Source organism: Anolis sagrei, chromosome 1 (genome assembly GCF_037176765.1).
Source record: "Anolis sagrei isolate rAnoSag1 chromosome 1, rAnoSag1.mat, whole genome shotgun sequence".
NCBI lineage: Eukaryota > Metazoa > Chordata > Lepidosauria > Squamata > Dactyloidae > Anolis > Anolis sagrei.
This window is the reverse complement of record NC_090021.1, coordinates 171,562,094-171,583,978: the sequence shown is the minus strand read 5'-3', so window position 1 is coordinate 171,583,978 and position 21,885 is coordinate 171,562,094. Positions and strand designations below refer to the sequence as shown.

The window sequence follows — 21,885 nt, the reverse complement described above, 5'->3', positions numbered from 1 at the left end:
TCCTCATCCAGACAGCCACAGCGGCCAGGCACCTGTCCAGCATTCGAGAGGCTTTTTTGGAGTTAGGTGGAAAAGAGTAGCAGAGTTGCGTGTCACCTGCATAGAGATGGCACCGAACTCCAAAACTCTGGATGACCTCTCCCAGCAGTTTCATATAGATGTTGAAAAGCATGGGAGACAGAATGGGACCTTGTGGGACCCCTGTAATTGTTCAAGACTGTGGAGTCAATGATATTTGGAATTGTGAAATAACATGAGTTGGTTGGTCCTGGTGAAGGGGGCACAAACTAAGGGAAAGGGGAAGAGGGGAAAAATGGTATAATACTAATGATAAAGAAATGAAACATGTATAAGTAGATAAAAGGTGTGTGGTAAAGGTATACCTAGTATAAGTTGTAATGGAAAGTTTAAAAAATGATAAGAAATATGCTTAAAGATGTTTTTGATTTTTTTAAATGTTAGATTGTATATAACGTGACATACTCTTCTGTCTAAGATGTTGTAAAAAGACGGAAGAACGTATGCTTATACATTTTGTTTGATAAATTTATCAATAAAATTAAAAAAATAGAAATGAAATGGGTAGATTTATTTGGTAAATAAGGTTCAGTATTTTGGACTGTTTCTGCAAATTTTGCATTAGAATTCATATCAGATTCATTATGCCACTGTCATGGAAGCCACTAGCTACCCACTCCATTTCTGTTCAGATTTGTACATTTATATTTTCAGATATAGATGTGTGAGTTTCTTCTGTCAGAATGTCAGAACATGCTCTTTGCAAGGGAAAAGACCATCTGTGCAGATGAATTTCCCCACAGACCTGGGAACAGCATCTGTTTCCCTCTTACACTGGCCTTTTGGTAAGCAGCATTTATGAGATTCATATCTCTGCTCCTGGCAAAGCACAGGAGAAAAAGCTGGCTGAAAGCTGAACGTCCCAATGCAGACTGGAAAGAACCAGCACATCATGGGAGCTCCACTGGGAACACCACCACAACAAGTTATTGAGCTTTGCATGGATAAAAGATATCCCACATTTTATTTCCACCTGCCTACTCCATGCTTCTTTTACTACTGCTGTACTTAGGATGTCCTCCACAAGAATAGCAATTCAAGCATGAAGGGAGACTTGGGTAGCCATTTGTTACTTTCCAGAATGAAATGGTAAGCAGTAGTTCCCCGGACTATGTTTTGCTTCTGTTACCTTCATGGGTATTATCAGAGCCAAATACAAGGGGTATTTTTAAGTAAGGTCTGTTTTGTTGTAGACATTAGTAGTTTCCGCGCATACCGCAACGAGCGCGTACGTCGTGTACCGGCATGCCTCGGGAACAACTGTGCTCAGTTTCCGTTCTGTAGCTAACCTGTACGGTTCTGTTCTGTGCTTTAAAAATGTTTAAGACTATCAACTCACCCGCCGCATGTGAGGTTCGTTCAGTGATATGGTTTTTGTCAGCAAGGAACCTGCCTGCTGCAGAAATACATCGGCGGGTGAGTTGATAGAACAGAACCGTACAGGTTAGCTACAGAGCGGAAACTGAGCACAGTTGTTCCCAAGGCATGCCGGTACACAACGCACGCGCTCGTTGCAGTATGCGCATGAACTACTAGTGTCTACAACAAAACGGACCTTACTTAAAAAATAACCCTCGTAGTAGCTGCCGAATGATTGTGCTACATTACATAGATGGAAAGACAAGTACTGGTATTAATTGGTTATTCCTGTTCATGCCATCATGTTGCAAAGAGGCATCCTTGAGTCGACATGCCTTTTGTTTCAGCTGGTAGTAATGTCTGCTTGACTCCTTAATAGCTGTAGGCTCTGTTTCAAAGAGTGATTTGGTTAGAGGATTTTGGCAGTAATTGCCCTTGTAATGATATCCTCAGCAAGGAAAACCTTGTAGTGATTGCAATGTGGGGGATTATCAATTGTAAGGTCGAGCTGATTCCAGTCTGTGGGCTACAAGGTGGAAGAAGTGCAAGGAAAAGGTTTAGTTCGAATATTTGGGACTCTAACCTTTTTTCACAGTGTCTCATCACAAAGACCAAAATGTAGCAGATTGTTTGGTGTCACTACAAGAAAAGATGTTGGGGAAGGGGTGGGATGAGGACAAGCAGGAAATCAATATTTATTCAATTTCGGATAGACAAGGATGTATTCTTTAGTTTATTATTTCATACACTTGTACCCCGTCCTTCTCACCCCTGAGGGGGAACTCAGGGTAACATAATTGCCCTTGTAAAACTAAAACCACATTCCTTTAAAGCTGGAAAAGAGTATATAAAAAGAACTACCTGATTCTAGAGCAGCCCCCTCCTCAGCAACTTTCTGAATGAATCAGAAAGTTTCTTAGACTAAGTATGTATAAAAATGGAGGGAAGGATGAATTTCCAAAGAAAGATATAGGTGCTTAGCCAAAACCTACAGAAATAGTATAGACTCAATTAAAGTTCAGAATGCACTAAGCCTGGCTAGTAGAGTTGGATAGGCTCGTTCGGAAGAGCCTAAAAGTCGTAAAAAACTTCTGACTTTTGACTTTCGAAGCAGTTCTGAACCATGCAGGAAAGGTGGGAGGAGCAAATCCGAATTTGAACCACTTATTTTTTTTCAGAAATATTCCATAATGTTTAGATATCTCCCAAGGTTATTTTAATTTTCACAACCATTCAGCAACTTTGGTAAAGCCTAAAAAGTTTTAAAATCTCATGCTTTCCATCAGTGAGGCAAGGAGGGATGAGGTGGGCATGGCTAAGCACAGCCATTGTTGTAGTTTGTGAAGGCCAGGCCCCAATAGTAACGATTGCAAAAGGCCCTGCTGTTAAACTACATTTCCCACACTGCTTCGCTGCTCATTAGCCAAAATATCTGAAGGACCCCTATAGCTCAATAGCTGTCTGTAGCAGTCTTCGTCTAAATATAAAATAAACTGATTGAATCTACAAAGGTGTCTAAATGGAAGGCAGCAAAGCAATAAAAAACCCTAACCCTTTCTTTTTCTGTCATCCCTGCAATAAAGATACGTGTCTACCACAAAAGGGGAGCCTCCGTGACTTCCCACACTTGCTTTTTCGGCAAAACGTGTGCCTTGGCTCCCCATGCTCTGCCTGCCGATGTTTGCCATTATTTGCCACAATTTGCCATGGTTTTTCCTTTTTGCCATTTTCCCTGGCAGGGATCAAACTTGCGCTCTCTCAGGGAGCCACCGACCGCTCTGTAGCCATAGCAATTTGGAACTTATACTTATTCACTTCCCAGCAGGAAGCCAGTTATTCTTTTCCCTCTAGCAGGATTGTTCCAGCCCTGATTCTCCCAAAACTTGAAGACATTCCTTTCTTTATCCCTCCCTTTAGAGTCCCCTAGGATTGATGTGCCGGGGAGTCTAGCTTGCTAAGCTACTTTGGGAAACTACATCTCTCGTGCATATAAAATTTGCTAAAAATCCCTGGATCAGTCAAAGGTTATGAAATTTGGTGAGCTAATAGTGGCCTATGTGTTCTACCACTGTAGTAAGTTTCATCAGGATTGGTCTAAAAATGAGGGAGGGGGTATCCCCTGAAATTTCCCCAGAGCCAGTGCTGTTTTTTTTCTTACTGTGCATGTGTATCTGCCATTAACAAGGTGATTCAGAAGTTTCAAATGTTTCAGAAAGTTTTGAATCTTTTTAAAAAAAAAAAAAAATCAGAAATGACTTTAAAATTGAATCACCAGTGCCCCCTACATCCGAAATGAGTTTTGAACTATTTTCTTTTTGGATCAACCAAGCCTACTGGCTAGGCAAGCAAGGAGTAACAAACATGCTTTTCTAGATACACTTGAGGCAAAAGGAGACAGTGAAACTGCAGAGTGGCAAGTTTGCTAATGACATGAAGCTCGGAGGGGTGGCTAACACATTGGAAGATAGGAACAGAATTCAAATGGATGATTTAGAAAATTAGAAAGAAAATATAAATTGAAATTATTTAGATAAAAATGACAAATTTTGCATTTAGACCCCAAAACAAGATGATAAAAGATATGAAGAAGAACACATAATGATAGATGAAAGGAGCTTGGTGGAGACTGAGGGTGACACCTCAAGGACTGTCAAAGAGAGCTGGGGGCAGACTGCATCAGAGGGTAGAACCAATAACTTCATCAGACAGGAAGAATTGGCAGCATGTTCCACTTTGATGTCTCTTTAAGCATGGAGCCCACCAGCTCCCATTATATGGGGTAATACTATTTCTGGCGGGGCTCCATGCTTAAAGGAGTGATGAAGGAGAGCATGCCATGGCTGCGGTAACATGGGAGGTCTTGCATGTTACCTTGGAGCAATGGGGGGCAACCAGAAAGTTGACACTTCCCTACATTGGATCACCCTGCAGATAAGCCAAGGAATGCAGGGTGTGGGGTGACAAGTTCTCCACACGCACCCCAATGGCGGTTGCTGGATTAACCACAATATATGATGATTCCAGCAGCTACTGTGAAGAGTTCTAATTCCTTATTACAGAGAAGTAGATTTCAATTGAACATTAGAAGGAACCCCTTGATATAAGAATGGTTCAGCAATGGAATAAATTCTCTAGAGGTGGACTCTCCTACTTTAGACATATTATTCAAAAAGAGGCTGGACCTACTGGGGATGTTCTAGTTCAGTAGTTTTCAACCTGTGGGCCTCCAGGTGTTTTGGTCTACAACTCCCAGAAATCCCAGCCAGTTTACCAGCTGTGAGAATTTCTGGGAGTTGAAGGCCAAAACATCTGGGGACCCACAGGTTGAGAACCAATGTTCTAGTTGGAGATCTTACACTGTACATGAGGTTGAACTTGATAGCCCCTGAGACCCCTTCCAATGCTATAATTCTATGATTCCATGGATATCCATCCTCCTTCTGCAGGCAAGTAAAGGGGAATCATCTTTGCTTTGACAACAGTCAAATAATATCAGATGGGCAGAAATAGAAAAACTACATTGTGGAAGACTAGTTTACAGATGCAATTTTTCACTAGGTTTCTTCTTGAGGTTGTCAATGAGTAATTTTAGCAATTGTCTCTTCTTTGTGGGGGAGTCTTCAAAAGCCACAGAGTTTTCTAAGCCATTCTTAACTCTGGACTTGCTCTGCACGTGGTTGTTTTGCACAGAAAACAGCATGTTGTGCATGGAACATAACATTTTATTGGAGATCTAATAAATCCCATGCCCCCTTCCCAAAATATGCTATTTTTGTGCAGAATAAATGCTGTAATTGTATCCACCGAAAATTGGTTCTTGATTGAGCTGCATAGAAAATGGCATTTTCTGTTCAGAAAATAATATTTTAATGAAGAACTATTCATTCCTGAAGAACTAGTTGATTCCCTTCCCTTCTCAAACTTTTTGGCCTCTCCGGCACCCTTCTCCCATGCACAGAACACAGGCATATGCATATTGAGGCTTGCTTTTCTGCGGTGGAAAAGAGATGACTGCCCCCACAACCATACATACAGCACTCCCAGACTGTCCTCCCTTTCCTCACCCTCAATCTGTCTTTCATTTCACTTATTTAAAACATTTTCTGACTGTCTTTCCAAGCAAAGCTATCATGAGATGGTTCGCAAAAAATAAAAATATTATGCAATATAAGACATGATGAATGTGGTGGAGGCTCCTTCTTTGGAAGCTTTTAAACAGAGGCTGGATGGCCATCTGTCAGGGGTGATTTGAATGCAATATTCCTGCTTCTTGGCAGGGGGTTCGACTGGATGACCCATAAGGTCTCTTCCAACTCTTTGATTCTACCTTTACAGTTTTCACTTGGCCAGTGTGAGTGTGTAGAAGGGAAATATGCTGAAGGACACATACTAAATTTGGGAAGATACACAAGGACCTTTGAGCAAAGGGAACCTTGAGATATAGAGCTGGATAGAAGTTTTGAGATTGTAAAGATTCTAAGCAAGATTCAGCATCTTGGCTTCTCAAGTATTCACCAAGGGATCTGGCATCTGGTACAATCCTCAGAAGCCAAATAATTTTAGATTTCTATTGCTGTTTCTGCAGTTTGTCCAAATACTTTGTACAGAACTCCTATCATTTACTTTTCTTAAGTTAAGAACATGTCAACAAACCCTGGTGGCCCCAGATGGCACAGTGGGTTAAACCTCTGTGCCGGCAGGACTGAAGACTGACAGGTCGCAGGTTCGAATCCGGGGAGAGGCGGATAAGCTCCACTATCAGCTCCAGCTCCTCATGTGGGGACATAAGAGAAGCCTCCCACAAGGATGATAAAAACATCAAAAATCATCCGGGCATCCCCTGGGCAACGTCCTTGCATATGACCAATTCTTTCATACCAGAAGCTATTTGCAGTTTCTCAAGTCGCTCCTGACACAATAAAAAAAATGCCAACAACAAGCACAACAGAGGCTGGCAATGAATGACAAAGTTGCACTCCTTCAAACATGTTACTTTGGCTAAATATTAACAGTGATTGCAATTTCCAACCCTGCACCTTTTACAAAAATGCAGAAAAACTATTTATAATATTAAAGTAATGTATTTATTGATATCCCACCTTTTCCCCTGTTTGGGACTCAAGGCAGCTTTTATGATAGCTAAAAATATACCAAATAGAAAAGTTTAAAAGTCATTAAATTATCCATAAAATCAAGCCAGTTGAAAACATAGCTATTAAGAACAACAGAGGAAACACAGACAAGACAGCAGAATCCTACAAGGCCTGTTCCCTTTCAACAGTCAGTCTTCAAAGTATTGCAGATATAGAAAAAAGTTTTAACATGTCTGTGGAAAAATAGCAAGGGTGATATCAGTTTAACCATGCTCAGAAAGCAGTTTTAGAGCTAGGAAGCAGCCACTAGAAGGTCCTTTCTGAGTTTCTCAGCTGATGTACCTGTGAAGGTGGTGCAACAGAGAGTGGGCTTCCCCAACAATTTTCAGAACAAGGGCTGGTTTGTACAGAGGGCTATGGCCCTTCAGATATACTGGATCTGATCTTTGCAGGGCTTCAGAGTTCATAACTCTGATCTAGCCACAGTGGTCCACGCTCTTGTTACATCCCGAATAGATTACACCCCGAATAGATTACTGCAACGCGCTCTACGTGGGGTTGCTACTACACTTGATTGCCTTTGAAAACTGTTCGGAAACTTCAGTTAGTCCAATGGGCAGCAGCTAGATTAATCACCGGAGTGTCATACAGGAAATATACCACCCCTCTGTTGTGTCAGCTCCACTGGCTGCCGATCCAGTTCTGAGCACAATTCAAAGTGCTGGTTTTGACCTATAAAACCCTATACGGCTCTGGCCCAGTGTACCTGTCCGAACATATCTCCTTCTATGTCCCACCTCGGAGTTTAAGATCTTCTGGGGAGGCCCTCCTCTCGGCCCCGCCTCTATCACAAGTGAGGCTGGTAGGAACGAGGAACAGGGCCTTCTCAGCCTGTGGAACTCACTCCCCGGGGAAATTAGGTCATCAACATCCCTCCTCTCCTTTAGAAGGAAGCTGAAAACATGGATATGGGACCAGGACTTTGGGTAATCTGGCAGACTCATAAGGTAATGATGACCAGAATTTTGGGAAGGACTATGGTAATGCTGAATGGACTTACGGATTTTAGAACTTGGTGAACGTTGGCCACTAGGTTAGCTTTTTAGTTATTGTATTAATTGAATGTTTTAACTATTGTAGTTATTGTTGTTATGTATTTTATCTGTTGAATTTTTGGCATCAAATTTTGCCGGTTGTAAGCCGCCCTGAGTCCCCCCTTGGGGGTTGAGAAGGGAGGGGTAGAGGTGCCCAAAATAAATAATAAATAAAAATAACCAACTTGTGCAGATTCTAATACCCCACTAACTCATATTGAGGATGGGGGAATAAAGGTTATCTCTTTTCCTATGGAAAGGTGAATTAAGTGAGGCAACTGCTCCTTCCAGAGAATTAATTCTTCTTTTCATTGCTTCCTGTTGTTCTTTAATATTTTTGTTCTCTTTCTGGAGATCTTTATTTTCCTGTTTCAGTCTTTCTATGTCTCCTTTTACTTCCATCATTTCATTTTTAATAGCTAGTTGGAGTTCCTCTTTTTAGGTCACTCTTCATCGCATTCATTTCATCTTTTATTGTTTGGTTTTGTTTGTCTTGATTTTCTTGCACTGTTTTAATTTCTGCTTGAAGTTTCAGTATCTCTTTCATAACATCTCTTATATTTACTTCTTCCGGGAGAGAATCATTTCTTACTTGTCCTGGTGTCTTCTTATCTTTGTCTTTTTCCTTATCTGTTTTACTTTTTGGGGCAGACATCTTTTTGGTAGATTAAATGGGACACCCCCTATTGGCTTTATAGTGATGTTTATTCTGTTAGTTCTTGTGTCTCGTTCTTTTGATGAATTATTATTGTTTTAGTTTGTTTATAGAGTCTGGACCTTTTGTGATATCTTTATTTGCTGGTTTTTGTCTGCTTCTTCTTATTTCTTTTTTATTCTGTGGTTCTTGATTTGTTAAGTGTTTTGATGTTTGATACACCTTTATATTATTTATTTGTCTATTGAGTAGTCGTGTTTCTGTTGGTCCTTCTGCTGTTTCTTTGGGTTCTATTGGTCTTCCTCTTTTTTCTGTCTCTCTTCCTCTTCCTCTTCTCTCTGTCTTGACTCCTCCTTCCTTCTTCCTGTTGCTACTTTCTCCCCCTTTTTTATTTCTTAATTTTATTTTATTTTTATCCCTTTTCCTCTCTTTCTCCCCCTCTTCTTTTCTCTTGTGACCGTTGTTTTGGTTTAATAATTTCCCCTCTGCGTGTCTTTCCCCTGTGGTTTTCGATTTTAGATTACTAAATAACTATCAGCCTCTGATAGAAATTCTCACTCTAATTGCTTATGTTTTCCCCTCATATTGAGGATGGGGGAATAAAGGTTATCTCTTTTCCTATGGAAAGGTGAAAGAATTTAGAATGTATGCACATACAGCATGAACATATGAAGATTGGTGACAAGGTCAGTTGAGATTCAGTGCTAATCTGATCTTCACACTTTACCTTGTATGCTTGGAGAAACCTGGGAGAATGGATGGTCCAAATCAGTGGTTCTCAAGCTGCGGGTCCCCATATGTTTTGGCCTTCAACTCCCAGAAATCCAAACAGCTAGTAGGTAAACTTGCTGGGATAGCTGGGAGTTGTAGCCCAACACCTGGGTGCCCACAGGTTGAGAACCACTGGTCCAAATGAATGTGTGAAAGGAAGACTGGGCAACAGATTACAGAAAGTGGTTGTATGCAGAAACACAGTATATGTGTAGACTGAACATCACAGATGTTGACGCATATACAGAGTGGGGCACAAAGTTAATGCTTCACCATCACCAATGGCATTTTGAAGATGGATGGACATATATACTGGCCTCTAGTGTCATTTAGAGTAAGCTGTTCATTACGATGGCTTCCTGTTGCTTTAGAAATATGGGCTGTAATTCTAAAGGTTTTTATTTCCTTTCATTTTGCAAAATTCATGGCTTACTTACAGGGTTTATGCTCCATATATAGAGACATAATATATGACTGCCAAGCTTGAAAAGGTCAAATGAAGCACCAGGAAAAAATATATACTGAAATTCTACATCTCCAGCGAGCCTTATCAGAGACTCTGCCCCGGTTTCATTTCATTTTGTTCAGTATTCGCTTGAACTTCAATATAAAACAATGTATTTTGTTTATATATGGCATGTGCTCAACCACCCACAACCCACCTTAATAGGATGCCCCAGGAAATCGATACACCATTTACTGTGGCTGTTTCTAAGGGGAGAGACAGTAGTGAAGTACTTACTATTTGCCATGACCTGTGAAACTAAGAAACAAAGCAACAAACCTTTAATGTCCCACCAGGACACAACGGGCCAATTCTCCCATGTACTAAGGTCAGCAATTTAGGAGATGCAGAAGATCATATCTCACATTGGCCATTCCTGGACAGCTTGGAGAAAATCTTTCAGGGCATCCATTAGTTTCTTCACCTCTTCTTGCATCTAATCATTGGCATGTTCATCACTGTCTGGGATTACGGTGAACACAAGTCACCGGGTGCCTTCCTGGGAGGAGAACACAGCCAGCAAAAAAAAAAAAAAACTTTTCAGAGTTTAACAATTCTGTTTTATCAGTGCTTCAAAGTGATTGGAGGTTCTTGCTAAGAATGGAAAGAATGCTCAAAATGTTTTGTTCACAATTCAAGAAACAGATTTCCTGACTGTTGGAAACCCCCATTGGGAAGAATAATAGATCAGCAAGAATTTCACACAATTTCCTACTAGTATTTGACATCCCAAAGGACATATTCTGCAAAGAAAATCATAGCCTTCCCAGCTGTTCACTTTCTGCAGAGAAAAGGTCTCCTGCCCAAGAAACAACTCAGAAATGAGGTTTATTTCACAAGGCAATGTGTGTTTTTCTCCTCTTCAAAACTTCAGGATATTCTGCAGAGAGAATCCAGCAGAAGAATATTCATTTTCTCCAACAGTGTGGGGAAAACTACTCTAATTACTTGTTCTCGCCATTGGGAATGAAATACCTGGATTGCACTCCCTACTACCCACGTTCCTAGGGATCCCAACTATATCTCTGCAGTAGGGTGAGACACCAACTGCGAGTCAAGATGGACTGGAAACAGCCCATGCTGCTGCTTTTGCTAGAGCAGCAAAAATATTTTTAATAGGCTTAACAGCTTAATGTTCTAATTAAGCTCCATTGAAGTACTCTAGAGCTTTGCAGGCCCTAATCCTGACCTTCTATTTGTGTAGGGCTTTTCTTTAGAGTAAAGCATCCAGAAGCACAGAATTAAAGGAGTATATTTGCATTGGCAAAATCTGGATCTATATGAGCTCATAACAGAGTCATGGCTTTCAAGGGTTGCCTCCATCATACATCATATTATTGATTCCCTTACCCGTTAGTAGAGTTTGGCAATTTTCTGATTTGCCTCCGAATAGGAGGCTACACTCTCAATTCCTAGAACATCAAAAATGTGATCCTTTTTCCTTCTCTTCCATAAATATGCCCCATGCGAAATCAATGGCACAGGTAATAGGGAGCATCTCTGACTTTGTAACAATTTCATATTTCCACATTTTCATATGTCAATCTCCAATATGTAGCAAAATCTTCCTTACTACACTGCAGGATTTTACACATGGCCCAGCTAGGTTTCCATATATTAGTACCTGGACTCTCTTCTCCAATGCTTGGGGCAAGGTTGTGGGTAAGGGCATTGCCTTGAAAAGTGAGTGGGTACCTAAATATACCTTTGCTAGACTTTGTAAAGTTTGACTGAGATACAGAATGGGGGACGCGTGGCTCGAGAGCAGTATGTGTGATAAAGATCTTGGGGTTCTCCTGGACAACAAGTTAAACATGAGCCAACAATGTGATGCGGTGGCAAAAAAAGCCAATGGAATTGTGGCCTGCATCAATAGGAGTATAGTAGGAGCCCCCGGTGTCACAGTGGGTTAAACCCCTGTGCTGGCAGGACTGAAGACCGACAGGTCGCAGGTTCAAATCTGGGGAGAGGAGGATGAGCTCCCTCTATCAGCTCCAGTTCCTCATGTGGGGACATGAGAGAAGCCTCCCACAAGGATGATAAAAACATCAAAAAATCATCCAGGTGTCCCCTGGGCAATGTCCTTGCAGATGGCCAATTCTCTCACACCAGGAGTCACTCCTGACATGACAAAAAAAATAGGAGTATAGTGTCTAGATCTATGGAAGTCATGTTACTCATGCTCTATTCTGCCCTGGTTAGACCACACCTGGAATATTGTGTCCAATTCTGGGCACCACAATTCAAGAGAAATATTGACAAGCTGGAATTTGTCCAGAGGAGGGCAACTAAAATGATCAATGGTCTGGAGAACAAGCCCTATGAGGAGCTGCTTAAAGAGCTGGGCATGTTTAGCCTGAAGAAGAGAAGGCTGAGAGGAGACATGATAGCCATGTATAAATACGTGAGAAGAAGTCATAGGGAGGAGGGAGCAAGCTTTCTGATATCCTGGAGACTAGGACGCGGAACAATGGCTTCAAACTACAAGAAAGGAGATTCTATCTGAATATTAGGAAGAACTTCCTGACTGTGAGAGCTATTCAGCAGTGGAACTCTCTGGAGTGTGGTGGATGCTCCTTCTTTGGAAGCTTTTAAACAGAGGCTGGATGGCCATCTGTCGTGAGTGCTTTGAATGCAATTTTCCTGCTTCTTGGCAGGGGGTTGGACTGGATGGCCCATGAGGCCTCTTCCAACTCCATGATTCTATTATTCTTCTCTGAAAAATAGCAATTGCTGTTTAATATATCATGTTGCAACAGTCACCCGTTGTCATATTCATAAGAGTTGTCCCCTGTAACATCGCCAAGGGCTATCCTTGTTGCCAGGTTTTGGCTCTGAGATCTCAAAGCCTCTTGAGGTACTAGCCTGCCAAACTTAGATCCAACTATCTGACAGAAGAGTGAGAAAGTTAATTGTACTGATATGATTGTTCTTCTTGGCACAAGATTTACTACTCTTCCAAAATGACTTGTCTTCCAAATTAAAAATTGTGGGAGGGTTTGAATAATGCTGTCCATTGCCAATTCATAATGATGCTGTCTTCTTGCTTGTCTGAAATCAGTTGGTAAGAGACATATATGTATTAGACTGTATAGGTAAAATGAAGCAATTTATATCTTCTACTTCCAATTGTACTACAAATGTTTTCAATGGAAAAGCGAATGGGTATGAGGCAAGGTCAAGAGATATTGCCTGCACAGGACCAATGCAGAAAAATTAAAAGAAAGGCATACAAGGAGGAAAAGTCCAGTTTCTGAGAGAGGTGAAGCAGAAAAATTTAAGTTTAAAACTAGTGATGCATGCCTGCACAATAAGAATTAATTTCAAGAGTTTTAATTTCTGTGGGGCTAAAACTGGAAAATGTTGGAATAAATTGCAACTTGCAATTTTCAGAGCTTTCACTTGTTTGGATTTCTATCATGTTAATGTCTGTGCTTGACCCAGCGGGGCATCTAAAGCAGTCTACCATTTTATAGCATGGCCAATAATCATTTGACTCTTGGTGATGGATTTGCTGGTATGACCTTTTTTTTCACAGCTTGAGATTTGATGTCAAAACCTATTAATCCTTCTATGTTCTGAAGTTTTACAACCAGAAGGATTGATTGGCAAAAAAAAAAAATGTGCACATTCTAGCCAGTTAAAGTCTGCTTGTTTGTGACCAAAGACCCTGTACACAATCAATGTGCAGAAGTCATTGTTATTATGTTTGTGTTTAACTGCTAGGGTATGTATTTGTATTTGTAACAGTAGCCAAAACTGGAGTCATCTGGTTTGAATCCACAGTGAGCGTTGCCAAGGAGATGAGGCTGGCTAGCTCATGAGAGGGAGAAGTGGGGGAAGCCAAGCAGGAAAAGTTATGTGCGTTTTTTTAAAAAAAACAGCAGAGAGAGGCTTGAAAAGGCCTGAGAGAGAGGCTTGTGGGTGAGTGGCTGGTGTTTTTCAGTCTAGGAGGGCTGAAGAAAGAAACCTGGCCAGATTCTTTAGTCAAAGAGAACTAGGGGAAGCCTGGTTAAGACCCCTAGTTAAGGAAGGGCTAGAGATCAGAGATTTGATCGAGGGAAGATCAAATTGAAAGGCTATTCATAGTAGTGAAACATTATTCACTAGAGAGCTTCACCTCAGTGAAAGTTAGCCACAAGCTGTGTTATCTGGAAGAGTGGACTGTATTATAAACCACGTGATATTCAAAGTTCCATAAGTTATTTAACAGCCTGCAACCATAAGCTTTGTACACAATAAACTTGTTATCTTTTGTTGAAAACCATCTCATCTCAATTAATCTATGTCTGTAGAGCCAGATCTCATCGGTGGTACCTCAAATACCTCTCTTTGGTGGCAGTTACCTTAACTTACAAATAATAATTGGCCTCCTCCATAATATACTCTTCTACACCATTGAGGCCTGAGGTAAATTCCCTCCATAACATCCACATCTGTACAATTGGTGATAGCAGTGGGGATCTTCAAAGATAAAATCCCTATACCCTGTCCATCGTTGTGTTCGCATCTTCCCATCAACCACTAGAAAATTGTAGTAAGAGCAAAACAAGAGCTGGTTAATGCAGAGTGAACCAATATATCTTACAGGTGTGCAAAAAATCCACTCAATTTCTGATTATGAAATTCAGAAGACCCCCGTTTTGCTTCTAAAGTGTTTTGATAAATTCATAAGGAATCTGTTTAGTTTCTAATACAAAGTTCCTAAAATTTTATTATTTTTCACTTCATTATTACACCCATTTGCACCAATGGGGACACTTTTGGGACTCATTTCTCTCTTGTTTTCAGGACTCTTGGGATTAAACTTGCTGCAAATGTAGCACACATTTGCCACTATAAGCCCTCCAAGTTTTAGAATGTTTCACTCATCCACTGATTTGGGGGAAACTCTGATTTTTTTTTACAAACATTTCTTTGAAATGAGATTACAAAGGCCACCCCCTTAAATTTCTCTACAATGACATAGTATAACCAGGGCATCATTCCTCCCAAGTTTCAGAAAGATGAGCACATCTTCTGATTTTGGGGGGATTTTTAAAGTTTTGAGAAAAACTTGTTTTTTTTAAAATAAAAACCCACAAAAACTCAGACTATGTGTGGATGAGGGAAAAGAGGAAACTACTACACCCAGATCACACTTGGTGTGGCTACATTGATGGAGAGTTATGCTGTCCCAGCAGGAACATAAGGTTTTAAGTTTCCTATAATGTTGTAAATAATTGTATTTGAGCACGTTCTAGGCTTCACCAGTGTCAAATAGTTACCAATTTCTGTGAAGAGTTTTATCACAAGATTGATGTAATATAATATAACATTAATATGACATAATTGGGAAATAATTACCTATTATTCTATATTTTCATACTCACTCGGTTTACTTAGCAATAGAGCTTTCAATTTGCATTTCATATTCCCATTTCTCATATATGCAGGGTAGAAAAGCTCCAGAAGTTGAGAGGTGGCATTACATCAGGGTTGTCACATAAACTCAGAAGGCCAAATATATACACTTATATACCCACTCACCCCTTATTGTGCTTTCTTTACTTAACTTTCATTAACACTAAAATTACAATTTAGCTGAATTAAATTAAAATGCTCTCCATGACTGATGGACATGGGAGCAATTTTGCCATGATTTTAAACACCGTGATTGTTGGGTTTTGGATGAACTTCAAGTAAAAAAGAAAATCAAAAGCCAACTTCAATTGACTTCCTGGTTGTTGTTGTTGTTGTTGTTGTTGTTGTTGTTGTTATCTTTATTTACACACCACCTTTCTCCCCGTGGGGACTCAAGGCAGCTCACAATCCTGCACTAGACAAGTTTCAAAAGTGCAATACAAAAGTTAAAAAGCAATTAAATAGTAACAGTGTGGTTTCAAAAAAAAAATCTTCTCCTTGGCCTAAAAATCTCAGGGTAAGAATATAAAGAAATGTCCCTCAACCCTCAAGAATAGTGGAAAATGTTTTAGTTGCATTTTTTAAAAAGTAAAAAAAAATCTTAAAAATTTAGAAACTATAAGCCCTGGAGGGCAATCTCAAAGATAGTCTTAGTCCAAGAAGTGAATTATATTTGTTTGTATTACAATGGACACAGAATGTATTCCTATTCTATAGTTCACTGGCTTGTCAATGTAGTCTAATTCCCAATTAAATCTGATTTTTTATGAAGTACAATGATCTCAATATAGTAGTCTCAAGTATGTTTATAGCCCTTCTTCAGAGTACAGACTTTTACTTGGTTACCTGAGAATATGCCAAGGATTCAATGGGTCATACTTTGGGAATTGGCATTTATAGAACTCCTTGTTCCAGTCTAGCTGGTGAATTATTCTTGTTAAAATGCTATATGGACAGTCGCAAACCTTCCCACACATGTTTATTATAACAGAAACTGTTTTCAAAAACAGCCATCTATAAAACACACAGTTTTGTCAGAGATAACCCATGGTATTCTTCATGCACAATTGAAAGAAGAGGCCATGGGTGGTCTCTGATGAAGAGTTGTTAACTGTTTGTACAATAGCTCCTAGCAGCTCACTTAGACAATGAAAGAGGAAATATCAAAAGGATAATAGTCAATTTTGTCACATTTGCTGAAGTGTTGACATATTTTGCTGAAAATATATTTCTTTCTGAGTTCACCTACATGACATGAAGAATAAAGTCCAAGAACTACTGGAGTGGAATATCTACAAAGCCTATGAATGTACTGCAAAATTGGTTATTAATGAAAGAAAAAATAATGAAGAACAAATCTAGTTTTGGTCCTTGTCACATATCATGTTTTTGAAGCTATGATTGAACATCTTTTTATTTGTGTTTTGAACTATTAAAGCCCCTGAAAATGTTCCATATATATTAAAGTGTATATTTTATTTTCAGCAGCTGTGAAATGCATCAGTGTTAGGCGGCAACAAAGTTCTGAAGTGTTACATTAGTTTGTAAAGTATAGAAAAATACAGTTCATAGAAAAGTACAGAAAAATTCAATTCATAGAAAATTCACAAATGATCAATTTTGAGATAATTTTTCAAAGCACCATGAATTGTACCATGTTGTTGTTATTTTTATTTTTTTGAAGTTTACATTAGTTTGTAAAGTACGGAAAAATTCAATTCAAAGAAAAGCACAGAAAAATTCAGTTCATAGAAAATTCACAAATGATCAACTTTGAGATCATTTTTCAAAGCACCATGAATTGTACCATGTTGTTGTTATTTTTCTTTTGTTGAAGTTTTACATTAGTTTGTAAAGTACAGAAAAATTCAATTCATAGAAAAGTACAGAGAAATCCAATTCATAGAAAATTCACAAATGATCAACTTTGAGATCATTTTTCAAAGCACCATGAATTGTACCATGTTGTTGTTATTTTTATTTTGTTGTTGTGTGCCTCAAAGTCATTTCTGACTTACGGCAACCCAAAGGTAAACCTCTCATCGTAGTTTCTTACCATTATTTAAAGGAGGAGCAATTACACTGAAAACAAATTTTAATGTTTCTCAGGGCAAAGTTATACTGAAAATGTGTTTTGTAATGGTTTTGCTTGTTAGGGTATGATGTACTTAGAAGAAAGAAGACTGGTTCATCGAGACTTGGCAGCTCGAAACGTCCTGGTAAAATCACCAAACCATGTGAAGATCACAGACTTTGGCCTGGCCCGGCTCTTGGAAGGGGATGAAAAAGAATACAGTGCAGATGGCGGGAAGGTATGTGCTACAGTCTGATAAATTGGCTGTATATGTTCTGATTGCAAACTAAATTTATATATGTGTGTGTGTATAACTTCTTAAAGCAAAAGTATTTAGAACTAGAACACACCTTAAGAATGAGGCCAGGTTTAATTTTAAAAACCTAATAGAAAGAATCATGAAAAACCTATGAGTAGGGGTTCCTCCTTTGAGTTTTGAGAATGAATAATGTTAACAAATACATAAAATAACAATAATTGAGTCCTCCATTTTTGTTTTCATACCACGGAACAATGGCAACAGTCTGTAAAGGAATTTCTTTCTGGATTTTGAAGCTTTGAATGATTTGGTCTTGTTTGAAAAGTAAAGTTCATCCCCTAAGATATTTTTCATCTTTGTTTATGCTCACTTCTCACAAATTTTGTGTAGACCACAAGTGTCAAGACCCAGAAGCCTCAAGAATGCCAAACACAGTATAAAAGGTCCAAACAAAGGTTTATTAAACACAAAAAAAGGCTTAGAGACACTTAACTCAGTGCCTCTAGCACAAACGACTCTGGCCCAGTTTACCTGTCCGAACGGATTCTCCCCTATGAACCATCAAGGCTATTAAGATCTTCCGGGGGGGGGGGGCTGCTCTTGGTCCCACCACCCTTGCAATCACGGTTGGTGGGGATGAGGGACAGGGCCTTCTCGGTGGTGGCTCCCTGGCTTTGGAACTCCCTCCCACTAGAGATTAGATCTGCTCCCTCCCTTCTGACGTTCAGGAAACTACTAAGACCTGGCTCTGGAATGTGGCATTCCTGTAACACAAGGAAAGAAAACAAGGGAAAAACAAAAGGCTTTAATAAATAGTATGTTTTCTTTTGCCAGTAGTGGAATTTTCTTTTTTGCTTTTTTTGTTTAACTGGGATTCTGAATGAGTGAAGTACAAGCGAGAGTAAAGTACTGAAACCAAAAAGGCATTTAAAGGAGAAAGTACATCTATTTTCAGCTTAATGTCTCAATTCTACCCTACTATAAGGAAACTCTCATGCATGCAAAAGCAGTTGTACATATACTACTTGCTAGGGTGGAATTCAGGAGCAAAATTAGATGTATATTGAAAACATATATCTAAGAAAAATTGATATATGATGATTACCCATTTTTTATATAAAAAATAAAATACAAGAAACATTATAAATAAACACATCAGACCATATAAAATCACAATAGGAACGAAGTAGGATTTAAATGACATGGAGGGCTGAATTAGACCTGCGGGCCTTGAGTTTGACACCGATAAGATATTTAAGTGGATAGGGGTGTACTGTTCAATAATAAAACCTACCATTTTTAAAAACAAACAAACAAGCAAACCCCTTCTAACATACAACTCTTTAGATATTTATTTGGTTTATGGAAACATTTCCAAAAATAATGTTCTTTTTTTCTTTTTTCTGTTTTTGCTGATTTTTTCTTTCTTTCTCTCCTACCCTAGATGCCGATTAAATGGATGGCTCTTGAGTGTATACATTACAGGAAATTCACACATCAAACTGATGTTTGGAGCTACGGTAAAGCTGAACGCATGTGTTAATACTCAATAAGTCATCATTTTGAATTGATTTGTGCCATTAACATTTATCATCTTTCATGTTATAAAAGTGTAAAGAACTGTAATAACCCTGAACAGCTTTATGCAGGAGACCTGGTTGATTTACTAAACATTTATGGTTGGAAGACATAGATTGCCCCGTATTGCAAGCTTCTTTGGAGGCTTTTAAACAGAGGCTGGATGGCCATCTGTCAGGGGTGCTTTGAATGCAATTTTCCTGCTTCTTGGCAGGGGGTTGGACTGGGTGGCCCATGAGGTCTCTTCCAACTCTATGATTCTATGATTCTATGAGTCATTTCTGCCTAGGATGCTGAGAAAATGCCCTTGAGAACCAGTGCAAAGCAGTTAAAGACAGTAAGGTGTAGTGGCAGAAGTGTTCTTATGATTGACTAGCCATCCCCTGCCACGTGTTGCTGTGGCCCAGTCTGTGTATATGTGTTTTGTGTGTGTGTATATTTGTGTATATGTTTGTTTGCGCATATATGTGTGGTTTTGCTCATGTGTTGTAATGTATTTTTTTTTATGTATTGTCAAAGGCTTTCATGGCCGGAATCACTGGGTTGTAGGTTTTTTTGGGCTGTATGGCCATGGTCTAGAGGCATTCACTCCTGACGTTTTGCCTGCATCTATGGCAAGCATCCTCAGAGGTAGTGAGGTCTGTTGGAACTAGGAAAAAGGGTTTCTATATCTGTGGAATGACCAGGGTGAGACAAAGGACTCTTGTCTGCTGGAGCTAGGTGTGAATGTTTCAACTGACCACCTTGATTAGCATATAATGGCCTGGCAATGCCTCGAACAAACTTTTGTTGAGAGGTGATTAGATGTCCTTGTTTGTTTCCTCTCTGTTGTTGTGCTGTTGTAATTTTTTATAGAGTTTTTTAATACTGGTAGCCAGATTTTGTTCATTTTCATGGTTTCCTCCTTTCTGTTGAAATTGTCCACATGCTTGTGTATTTCAATGGCTTCTCTGTGTAGTCTGACATCGTGGTTGTTGGAGTGGTCCAGCATTTCTGTGTTCTCGAATAATATGCTATGTCCAGGTTGGTTCATCAGGTGCTCTGCTATGGCTGACTTATCTGGTTGAAGGAGTCTGCAGTGCCTTTCATGTTCCTTGATTTGTGTTTGGGCAATGCTGCGTTTGGTGGTCCCTATGTAGACTTGTCCACAGCTGCATGGTACATGGTAGACTCCTGCAGAAGTGAGAGGATCCCTCTTGTCCTTTGCTGAACGAAGCATTTGTTGGATTTTCTTGTTGGGTCTGTAAATAGTTTGTATGTTGTGTTTCCTCATCAGCTTCCCTATGCGGTCAGTGGTTCCCTTGATGTATGGCGGGAACACTTTTCCTCTGGGTGGATCTTTGTCTTTATTCTCGTGTCTTGTTCTCGGTCTTGCAGCTCTTCTGATGTCTGAGGTGGAGTATCCATTGGCCTGTAGAGCCCAGTTGAGGTGGTTCAGTTTATCTTAAAGTAGGTGGGGTTCGCAGATTCTTTTTGCACGGTCTGCCAAGGCTTTAATGATGCTTCTTTTTTGGCTCGGGTGATGGTTGGAGTTTTTATGTAGATATCTATCTGTGTGTGTGGGTTTTCTGTAAACAGTGTGACCCAATTCTTGATCTGGTTTGCGGATGACTAGGACATCTAGAAAAGGCAGTCCTCCTTCATTTTCTTTTTCCATGGTGAATTGGATGTTTGGGTGGATGCTCTTGAGGTGGTCCAGGAACCTGTTGAGTTCTTCTTCTCCATGGCTCCAAATGGTGAAGGTGTCATCCACATATCTGAACCATAGCATGGGCTTTTTGGTTGCTGTTTCCAGGGCTTGTTTTTCAAAGTGTTCAAATTAGCTATGACTGGGCTGAGAGGGCTCCCCATAGCTACTCCATCTTTCTGTTCATAGAACCCATTGTCCCACTGAAAGTAGCTTTTTTTTGCTTTTTAAGTCCCTTCTCCTGTGTTTTTCAGTGTTTTTCTGAGTGATGGTCACTCGTTGGCCTGATAGATATATTGTGTCCAAATTTGGTGTCAATTCGTCAGTTGGATTTTGAGTTATGTTAATCCCACAAACAAACATTGCATTTTATTTATATAGATTATACATCCTGGGATTTGTAGTTTGATGAAACACAAGCACTCTTTTTGACAGAGAAAGCTAAAGACCTTGTAAAGCTACAAATTGTATGATTCCATGGAATTGAGCCATGGCATTTAAAGTGGTGTCAAACTGTGCTAGTTGTACAGTGTAGATGCACTCTGTAATTTGAGAAATCCATATTTAAGTTTCAATTAAACCATGAAAGCCATTGTGTGGCTTTATCTCAGTCCTTCTTTCAGACTGCCCTACTTCACGTGATAAAGTGTGAGGATAAAGTATGCAGCAGAGGAGATGTAGTCACTGCCTTGAACTCACTAAAAAACCAACAACAACCAATTGGCTCTAAAAGTAACAAATAAAATAAATAATGTGAGGATTAATGTTTTTACTCCAGTTTATATCTTTTCTTTCCCCACAGCAACTCTTGCTCAGTGATACATAGAAGTATGGCAGTGGGCCATAATTTGCAGCATGCCTTTGAGAAAGCTATGTTGAAAAGCTGCGATTTTAAATTTTTAAAAATAGGCTTATGTGATTTGCGTACAACAATCAGATAAAAGAAGCTTATTATAATATAGAACAAACATTGAAAAGACGGGGACTAAGTGGAAAGCGAGGGCGACTGATTAACATGGCTTCCATTTCAATTTCTCAAACAGCCTTAACATCTGTTAAAGAAATTGGGTAAAAAAGAAATGTCAGCTGCACAAGGAACCTTTGAAATCCAGGACTAGGGGATTTGTTTAATTGTGTTAATTAGAATATCAAGATAAACTCATTGGCATCTGCTTAGCTGTTTGCTACCAGAGCAGGTATTTCAGCTGTTAGTGGTGTGATACCTTGCACCTTTGTCAGATAGAATTAGAGAGCATGAAGCCCCTGTGTACTACACAATCAAGATGTACAACATTACTTGCTATCCCAAAAGGGCACTCCAAACAAAGC

General features: G+C 39.6%; 1 protein-coding gene across 5 annotated transcripts in view; it reads left to right on the top strand.

The window, feature by feature from the left end:
- The window catches only part of ERBB4 (erb-b2 receptor tyrosine kinase 4), a 1,155,234-nt gene that overhangs the window by 1,071,862 nt on the left and 61,487 nt on the right, over positions 1-21,885 (top strand). For all 5 annotated transcript variants that reach the window (XM_067470344.1, XM_060781240.2, XM_067470353.1 and 2 more), the window contains exons 21-22: positions 17,115-17,270; positions 18,736-18,811. In XM_067470344.1, coding sequence (XP_067326445.1) covers positions 17,115-17,270; positions 18,736-18,811 — 232 coding nt within the window. The remainder of the gene's footprint in view (positions 1-17,114; positions 17,271-18,735; positions 18,812-21,885) is intronic.